General features: G+C 34.8%; 1 protein-coding gene across 1 annotated transcript; it reads right to left on the reverse strand.

Moving 5' to 3' along the window:
• Positions 1-398: 398 nt before the first annotated feature.
• Positions 399-8,861, reverse strand: LOC143245498 (uncharacterized). The gene is made up of 7 exons (XM_076491860.1): positions 8,335-8,861; positions 7,037-7,064; positions 6,185-6,276; positions 5,086-5,141; positions 3,229-3,284; positions 1,871-2,205; positions 399-623 (listed from the first exon to the last, which is right to left on the reverse strand). The coding sequence occupies exons 1-7, from the start codon at positions 8,859-8,861 to the stop codon at positions 521-523; spliced, it is 1,197 nt and encodes a 398-aa protein (XP_076347975.1). The 3' UTR covers positions 399-520.
• Positions 8,862-10,287: the final 1,426 nt, after the last annotated feature.

Raw genomic sequence — 10,287 nt, forward strand, 5'->3', positions numbered from 1 at the left:
AATAACATCGGGAATATTCTTCAAAACATTCACGTGAGCAACAAATTTTTGTTTGTTTTAAAATTTTCTGTCAGAGCTATTTAAATAGCACACTACCGGCCTTGAAATGGAGAGGGAACTAGGAAATTTACGATATTAGGATTCTAACCACCAGGTAATACTCGAACCACAAGTACAAAAATATCGGTGAATATTATTTAAAAAATTCTAACTGATGTTTTATTGTTTTTCGATTAGAGTTTAATTCTTGTAGAAAATTACGTGAGTCGTTTCAAGAAGTCAATTATATTTGGTGTGTAAAAAGTTGTATAAAATTTAATAACAAGAGATAGATAAAATATTCGCTTAGTTTAAATATACTACTTAATTCTTGTGCCTACAAACTGTATCCGATAAACTCAGATTAAATAATTTTATTTAGTGACTCCAGAAGGCAGCTATAATTGTCTGGTGCAAGTTACTCGATCATTCTCGACGCATGCGCCAAAAAGCGTGGTTACGACCGTATCATCAAGCCTTTTCATTCGTTGTTATTGGAAGACAAGAGTTTTGATCGTTCTCCGAAGTCGTATTGTGAACAGGAGTGTGTTAGTTCTCTTATCTCTGTTGGGGTCATCAGGGCCCTAATAAAATAAATTGAGAATTTATAATTCTGTGAATAATATAACATAATTACAGAGTTTAAAATAATAATAAAAATATATTTAAATTTAAAATTGAATTTTATGAAACCAAAATTTGAGAATTTTTTTTAAATAAAAGAAAACTAATTATTAAAAATAATTTAAGGGTAACAATGCACACAATGTATGTGATAAGTCCTATTACTTATTTACATTTCCAGGCCTTTGTTTTATTTCCAAAGCTTTCAAATTATTATACTCTGTATATAAATAATGAATTTCTCTATTCTCATTTAGCAGACGAGTTTTAATCCTCCTGGAAAATGAATATGATTTACAAAAGACAGGTTTTAAGTTTTATTTTTACTAGTTGAAATCCAAAATCAAGAGAACTTTCAACAACTTTGTCTACCTTGATTTCACTATAGCTTCATGACCTTGGTTCCACCTTTTCTTTACCTTCCTTAATTTCACCTTACCTTTACTTACCTCGGTGCCCCCAACTAGAAACAAGCTATCGATACCCCTGATGGACAGAACATAGATTTGTGTGCTTAATAACAAACATGGAACACACCTTGGTTTCATTACAACTTCACATACCTTAGTTCCACTATAACGTTATCTTCGTTGGTTTTGTTTTCGTTATTGATGACCAGTTGCACCTTTTTTGTGGTTTTTAAACCCAGGGTTTAAAATAATAAAGATGAATGTGGTCAACCTTTCATTCACAAGCTCTGTACAAATTTAGAAATATGTATGAAAACCGATTGTTCACTACTTACACCCAGCCATTCATCCATGTGATGAAACCACAGGTCACAGTTTCTCTATCATTACTACCTGGTCTTCAGACCTTGAACTTTGCATTAGAGAAAGATAAGTCATAGCTAAAGACCTTCTGACTCTTAACGAGTTACGAACCTTTAAATCTAAAATTATTATAAAATTTATATACACTTTAAAATTAATTATATTGTTCTGCTTTATACTTCCGATAACCATTTTACTTAATAAATAAATATATTAGTGATTAATAATACTAAAATCATAGTTATTAAATATCTTTGTAATGCGATTTTCAGATAAATGTATTCCGAAATGTTGGAACCTTGTTATTAAAATGTGCCGTTTTGTCATCTTTATTATTAGACCAAGTCTCAAGCTAAGACAAATCATGTGAACATGCTTTTACTGTATGTTAACCCCCCGTTCAACAGTGAAGTTAGAAGGTCAGTATTTCTTACCTCTGTAGAACGTTTAGGGGCACATGCACGCCCTCCACCTTCAGTCTTCGATGAACTAACCAACATTCTTTAGCTGAGCCTTTAAGTTCGTTCTCTGGGATGGATATCTCTTGCATTTCCTGATAGCTCAATAAAGATGTTTCACACTTTGTGAAGCTGTTTACAACACCAGGCTGGCCTATAGATGTTTCACACTTTCTGAAGCTGTTTACAACACCAGGCTGGCCTATAGATACAGAAAGGTTTCGACAAAGGTCCATCACTGTCTGACTCTTTTCTTTCAGTTTCATATCTTCCGATTCTTGTGACGACTTCAGTTCCGCATCAGACAGAACCTTTAATAGCAAGAAGATGCAAGTTGATCAAATGGCTCAGAAACAATAGAGCCTAAATAGTAACAATAGGGACACTATGAAGAGACACTTTGGGAAAATAACTAGGTAGAACAGAAACCCAGTCATACTAATGTAGTGTTTGTAGAAAAACTAACTGCGCATGTGCAGCAGAGTAAAGATGAAGTTCAATCGTAAATTAGTGGGGAACTTATTGTCACGAAACGTTTCAATAATATTTCTAAACTTGTTTTTTTAATAGCAACGTGTTCTTTCTTAAAACTTGGTAAAACACTTGATTTGCTGCGAGACCTAGAAAGAGTCAAGGATATTTAAATAATAAAAATTAACAACCTTAATGATGGTTTAAAATGTACAAACATCATGTAACCACTCGCAACACCAACCAAGAATAAATTAACAGTCTGGTTTATATGGTAACATACGTCACTAAAACAAACATCACTGGTGATGAACATTACAGCTTTTCATATTGAACATTCCAATTAGGGAAGCAAAATAATAGGTGTCCATTTTATTGATGTCTTCCCATGACATCACTGAATCTCACTCTCTTTGTGTTAGTATGACATTCAAAAAATCTTTGACACTCACCACTATCCACTCACCTTCAGAAAATTACAAAGTTTTGAAAAGAACTGTGACCAACTTTGAACTAATCACCCAAAGAGAAAAGTAAAATATGGGGCGACATCTGGCGGTACCTTCAAACATGAGCTGAAGCAACCGTAAATTATAACTGTAGAAACACTCACAGACACAAGTTTGTTCATATGTAACTTAGGACATTTAAGTTTTTAGAATTGTTTTGAAGTGTAATGTTACAGAGTTTAAAGTTCTGACATTAGGTTTTTGTTGTGAATGGTATTAACAAAGGAAGAACAGTTCGACATGCTTTGAATAACTGATTAAAAGGTAATACATTTTTTTTAAGATCAGAACTAGCTAAACAAGATTTTCTACGGACGTTATGTTTTGTCAAGAATATATGGTGCTAATACAAACCTTGTTGAATAATCCCCGAGACTGCGAGTAAGGCCTTGAAGATCTCGTCATTTCGTCTGAAACAAAGTTGGTGTTGACGTGAAACTTCAACAACAAAATAACGAATTTAATACTGCGGACATAAAAGTAAGCCATTAGTTTAGTATATTCTTTTTTGTGTATCGAAAAGATTACGATGGTCTTTTGGAGCACGAAATAACTGGGTTAATTAGATGAAAATATAGGAAGAAAATAAAGTAGGAGACAAAATATATAACACAATTACTCTATAAACGTTGGGTTAACCATCTTGTTGTCGTCTTAACAAGTTAATATTCTGAAATAATAATTTTTTTCACATTCGGATTAATTCAAATTTTCAAAGAGCAGCATCTTCGATTGTACAGATTTTCTAGATAGTTTCGTGTACTTAAGTCCTTTAACTCCTTCGTGCTTTCAAGTAAAAAAAGCGCAGACGAGCTCTAGTAGCCACCTGGTGTTACGTTTTCGAAAATACAGAATAAAAAGTATTTTAAAAATTTCTGTTTAAGTTTTACATTCAAATAAACCAACCTTTTACAAAGTAATCTAGTTAATAAATAAAAATACTAATATAATAAAAAATGTAACCAACAGTACGTTAGATCATACTGATTACATACTATTAAAACTATTTTTATAGTAACAGCATTGTTCAGTAAACCGAGTTTTGCGCACTAACACTTTCATTCACTGAGCTCAATAACCAGGACCCATCCTGATACAGTTGTGTAATGTGTGTTATGAAGTTCGGCCGATAGATGTCACAGGTTTAGTTTCGATTTGATATTGATAGTACTAACTTGAAACAGAGCACGTACATTGATTCTATTTCCTTGTTGTTAAGGTAAGTATACCCCCCCCCGGGCCATTGTTACCATCAGTATCGTAAGACGTCTTCAGAGTAACTGCTGAGTTACTGGAGAGGGGGGGGGCGAGTTTTGATGAATGGAACCTAGTACAATCGAGTTGGTAACATTTAATAATTTAAATAGTTTGAAAGATAGAGTTGAAAGACAGACACATTTACTCTGTCCTCTACCCCGCTGGTAGCTCAGTAGTAAAATCACAGGACTTATTAAGTTAAAGATCGAGGTTCGATAACAGCAGAGTTCAACGTAGCAAGCCCATTGTGTAGCTTTGGGCTTGAATTGAAATTGAGATATTTATTTCATATAAAACTACACTCGAGGGAAATGTTCAACTATGATTTTTATTACTTATTTAAAGTTATAGTGAATTTGTCACTGTTATGTCCAAATTCTATTCTGCCTTACTATTGGATGAAAATTACTAGTCCACCACAGTGATAATGTATCAGTTGTTATGGAAATCTTTTCGCTGCAACTTTCCTGATAGACATTTTTCACAAGTTGTTGGATGTTTTATTTGAGAGAAGCTCTCAGTTGATTGGTTAGCGTAAGCCTAACTAGATTTTATCAATACTGAGAAACACTACTAAAAATAGTTTCTGGGGAACATAACACTCATTTTACTTTGCAACAACACTTAAAAGATGATTACCGAGACTTCGATATTCAATAAGCCATTCTCGTAACTTTCAAACCTACCCTTGTTACTTCTAAGCAGGTTTCCACCCCTCATTACTTCCCAACAATAGTTTTATTGCATGAACATGACTAAAACGAAGCACATTAAAATTAATGGAAAATTATCAGTAAGTGGTATTTGAAATAAACAAACTATTTCAAAGTATTTCGGTTATTATTACATATAAACTCTAAAAACTTGTATGGATTTTAATGGACTAAAAGACGTTTGTTATCAGTTTGTTTAATCAGAAAGATATAAAACAGTTTGCTGTGATGTTGAAGTTACCATTTGTAGATGGTGACGTCATTGGTCTCAAAGGCTTCTTACTTGAGTTCTCAGACCTGTAAATATGGAATTCAGACAAAAGCAACTTGATCAGTCGTTCTTCAAGTTACAAATTGTTAACGTTTTATACAAACGTGTGCATATTGTTGTTGGTTTGTAGTTTCGAACCTAACAAGTTAAAACACGCGATTCTAACCAAATCAATTTTCATAGTGTAGGTCTGTCTTCCCGAGTTTGCCAGTTTGTTTGAAATATATTATTTTATTTGCAAAAACCAATAGTTGAAGTTTTCAAATATATCAATGTGACTCAAGTATTTGTATGTAATTCATTAGAACCAATAAATTGTTTTAGGTGGCGTTAATAAATGTTTGCGAGATGCAACTAAACACCAATTCATTTTAGAAACGTTAATATAAGTTTAAGTCAAGTTTAACAAAAGTTAATTTATATGTATACATTTCACTCGTGTTTAATGTTTTTAAAAGTTCGAGAGTGTGCGTTTGTTTTTGATTTTTGCTCAAAGCTACACGAGGCCTATCTGCGCTAGTCGTCCCTAATATAGTAGTGCAAGACTAGAGGGAAGGCAGCTAGTCATCAACAACCACTGCCAACTCTCGGGCTACTCTTTTCCAACGATTGGGGAGATTTACCGTCTCAAAATATAACACCCTCTCGGCTTAAAGGGGAGCATGTTTGATGCGACAGGGATTCAAAGCCGCGACCTTCAGATTACGAGTCGAGAGCCCAAACCACTTGGCCCTAACGATAGTAAAGCTTCTACCTTGTACAGATTATTTAATAAAAAAATAAATATTGTAAAGCTACCTTTTCTAAAACCTAATACTGTTAGAAACAATAGCGTAATTTAACAATTATATAAAAATAACCAAACTTTTTATGACAGTGTGAACAAAGTATTTGTGTAGAGAACTTAGTACTTAGATGTCAACTATTGTAAATAACTCTTCTTATAACCTAACGAAGAGTTGGTATAGAAATTTGGGCTAACAGGTGTACGGTGATAAAAGAAACATTAAAACATCTTTATCGTAACAATATTCGATCACATAACGATGTTAAAAATGAGTCATTTTACCTTACATGACCGAAGACTTTCGAATTTTCTGACGGCGACTCTGAACCTTGTTCGCCTGGTCTTGCAGAAAAATCATTTTTGTTGAGCAAACCCTAAAAGAGTTTGAATATTAAAATATTACGTAAGTAAAATGGTAGTAATGGACAAATTAACATGCATTTAAATAAACCCTTTATTTCACATGACCTCAACAACGTCTGTAAAGTGTAGTAATGGATAAGTCAAGAGACATCTATTGGAACGGAAAAAGTGTCTAATTTTCTTTGACAATTATATGTCTTGCTGGTATCGGAGGTGTTTTTTCAGGCCTTCTAAATATATTTTATACATACAGGGGTGCAATAGAACCTACACCCTTTACAAATTAATTGAAACAAGACGAAAAATTACGATTTTTTTCAATTTTTTTGCGTTTTATTTCTGAGAAACCAGACATTACTCACAAATTAATACATAATATGACCGCCTTTATTTTTCAGAAGATTATTAATCCGCTTTGGCATCGAGTCCACGAGTTGACTGCAATCTTTACTAATTTTTGGATCGCGGTACCACACCTCAATTATGGCCTCAATTAGCTTATCTTTCGTAGTACAGTCTTTTCCCCGAAGTCTTTCTTTACAAATCGCCCAAAGATTTTCAATAGGATTTAAGTCCAGAGAGTTTCCAGGCAAGTCCAGCACCTTTATTCGCGTTGTAGTCATAAAATTCTTCACAAGTTTCGATGTGTGGCACGGAGCCAGATCTTGCTGAAAAATACCAGATCCATCTGGAAATCTCTTTTTTCAATTCTGGAACAACTCTTCTCTGCAAACCTTCGATGTACTGTGGTCCTCGCATCATTCCTTCTACGATATGCAAGCCTCTGACGCCATAGTAGCTGAAAAAGCCCCACAACATTTTCTTCAAGGGATGTTTTACGAACTGATTGATGAGAGATTCTCAAAGTTTCTCACCTGGAGATCTGCGAACATGCAGACTTCTTTGACCCTGTACGAAGAAATGAGTCTCGTCACTAAATAACACCTCCCTCCATTGTTCTTGCGTCCAGTTCTCGTATTTCAGACCCAATTTATAACGTTTTTTCTATCTAGTGTTGGTTTCACCACAGTGGCAAAAGATAAGTTTTCAGACTTGGATGGTTTTCCTTTATTTATTCTGATCAAGTTTCGGTCTTAACAGCTTTCATGGTTTTTATCACCATCTACGCCATTAATGATGACAAATGACCAGAGGCGCCCCCCCAGCAAGTTGAATAAACAAGAAACGTCTTTAAAAACTACTACTGACTGTAATCTATATTTTCTTTATATATGTATTTTTATGATTTCAGGGATATGACAACTAACAAATTAAAATTAAAAAAAAAATTATTACTCAGCTGTGCTAATGATTTCTTTTATTTTCATTTCTTATGCTACATGTTTGATTCTGCCCGTGGTACACAAACAGTAATCAGACAAAACCTGACTTTTGTCAAACCAACATATGGTCTGTATCAAAATGGAAATCCAAAGTTTTGTTTGACATATGTTTGAATTAAAATCATGACAACTCCTAGATCAGATAAAAAGATGTCTGAACAGTTATAGTTTTTTTTAAAAAAAGGTTGAGGCAACAACATCACCTGATGGTGGGAAATCCACTTCCAAAAGAAAAGACAGCTCTGAAGATACTGAAGCTTGCAGCAGTGATCAGATTGTCAGTGTGAAAAAAAATATACCCCCCAATTTTCAGAGTTGTTAAAAACACTTGGTTTTCACAGCTTCCTCAGCTGGAACATGTTTCCCAACAAAATACATTTCATTGCAAATTATGCAGGGATAACAAGAAGACAAATACAGGTAAACATCGATATAAAACGCATCGATAAAGCAAGATAATCAGTTGGGCGCGATGGGGTCTTAGGCCCCAAATTTTTTGGGGTTTCTACAGAGGCCGCCGCTTAATATTACCACTGCTTAATGTAATCAGCCGGTTAATGTGATCAAAAATCAAAAACCAAATCCACTTCAATCTTTTTGTATGGTTTTCACGCCGCATATTGTGATCAAACCCCGGCCTGCATGTAATAATTCCTGGCGGCCCAGCACACCCGCCGGCAGAGAACCTCACCAGCAGAGATGGAAAGATTACCGTACTCTACTTACCCAAAAACACCACCAGCAAGATTCAACCACTTGACCAAGGGATCATCGCCAGCTTCAAGAGAGAATACAGAGCTCAACTGGTCAAGGCCATAGTCGATGATATCAGCAACGTACCAGAGTTCTTGAAGAAGATGACCATCAAGGACGCCATCTACATGAGCAGCATAGCATGGAACAAGATAAGCCAGAGCACCATCATCAATTGTTGGAATAAAGGACTCAAAGATACAGCACCAGAACCACAACCAGAACCAATAGAAGAAAAAGATGACATTTTCCATGGATTTACAGCAGAAGAAGTAGCAGAGGCAGAAAGGAAGTTTGTAGACTACCAGGATGGACTCCCCCTTGACAACCCTTGTGAAGTAGTGGGCCGAGATTGACGAAGTAGCACCAGTTACCCAGCCACCCCTCACAGATGAAGAGATCCAGAAAGCAATAGAGAACCCAGCGGCAGCACCCACAGATTTTACCACTCCAGATGAAGAAGAAGATGACCCCATTCCAGAAGAACTCAGGAATTGCATCACCTCAACTCAGGCAGTACAGTACACAGAACAACTTCTATATTGGGCAGAACACCACAATCTAGGAATTTGCAAGATACTACAGATCCAGGACCTAATGAGAACTGCGAAGAGGATGCGGAACCAAGGAGGAAAACAACAGACACTTTTGGAGGCTTTTGAAAGAAAGAAGACTACTGAGTAACTATAAATTTGTGCATTTCAACTTGTTTTATGTGCTTACTATATTTTATTGTTATTAAATTTTTTGAAAAATCCGTTTTTGTTTCAGTACTGAATTCGTATTTTAAACTTTGCCATGAGATTTTTTTATCTGGTAATTATTTGACTTCAGTTTGTACTTAGATTTTAATAATTAGTAAATAAATTATCAAAATTAATTACTATATGTATTAACTTTTAAAATTGAACTAATTTTAATCAGCGTCTAATCGTAAAAACGATCACATGATTGCACTGACGGAACTACTTTTAGAATATCAGCCCCCATCAAAGTAATGAATTCGATAAATTTCTTTAGAATTCTGCTTTTTACATTTAATTTCAGTCTTAAAATTGAGTTTAATAAATAAAACTAAATTTTAAAAAATGCTATATCATTGGTGTAAGTAGTTTTGTTTGTTTTTCTTTATTTCACTACAAAACGCGTAAATTTTGCATTATCGCTCAGCCCAAGGGTAAAAAAAAATATATAATCAAATCGGTATAAGGCGCAATCAGATACAACGCGGTCGAATTTTTTGGACCCCAACTAGCGCCTTATATCGATGTTTGACTGTATTTATGCTACCACTGGGAAAACCGCTACTAAGCCTAAAAAAGACGACTTGGTGAAGCATGCACGGTCAGAAGATCATTGCAGTGCAGTAGCATCACAAGTTTTGAAGAAGGACATGTCAACTGCTGCTGTGAATGTGGGGGTGTAAAGGTGGCATTCAGGCACAGATGGCCACATGTACAAGCAAAGGAAGCCATCCCAACTGTGAAGTTTCATTCCTTCCTTCCACTACAAGTATTCAATGTAAGAATATTCTTCATTCTAGTATTAATACGATACTTTCTGTTTTCTACAGTATTTTCTTAAAACAAAAGTCAATTTGACAATTTTCTAAAAGTGAAACATTTTGAAAATATCTATCAAAAATTTAGTAGCTAGCCAACTCTTCCAAATATCTTTGTTTATTACTTTAATTAGTGGTCTTATTGCAAAACACAAGTTCTTATATATTTTCTAACAGGGAATGACCTTTCTAAAAAACTACAGACTCAGTAACAAAGTGGAACAGAGAGCTTCATATACACCCACAGCCAGTCCCTGGATGATATGTACAGTGCCCTAAATCATGTAATTCTGGATGAAATGCAGGCAGACTTTAGGACATCGCCTTTCCCATTTTTTGCTCTTGAAGCAGATGAACCAGGAAAC

The sequence above is a fragment of the Tachypleus tridentatus genome, chromosome 2, assembly GCF_004210375.1.
Source record: "Tachypleus tridentatus isolate NWPU-2018 chromosome 2, ASM421037v1, whole genome shotgun sequence".
Taxonomy (NCBI): Eukaryota; Metazoa; Arthropoda; class Merostomata; order Xiphosura; family Limulidae; genus Tachypleus; species Tachypleus tridentatus.

What these genes read in the sequence shown, in the direction of transcription:
- LOC143245498 (XM_076491860.1), bottom strand. Translation starts at nt 8,861, where the DNA reads ATGCAATTCCTGAGTTCTTCTGGAATGGGGTCATCTTCTTCTTCATCT. An exon ending in CTTGCTGGTGGTGTTTTTGG is followed by an intron (nt 7,065 to 8,334) that starts GTAAGTAGAGTA and finishes GGGCTTTTTCAG; the next exon opens with CTACTATGGCGTCAGAGGCT. An exon ending in GACGTCACCATCTACAAATG is followed by an intron (nt 3,285 to 5,085) that starts GTAACTTCAACA and finishes ACTTTGTTTCAG; the next exon opens with ACGAAATGACGAGATCTTCA.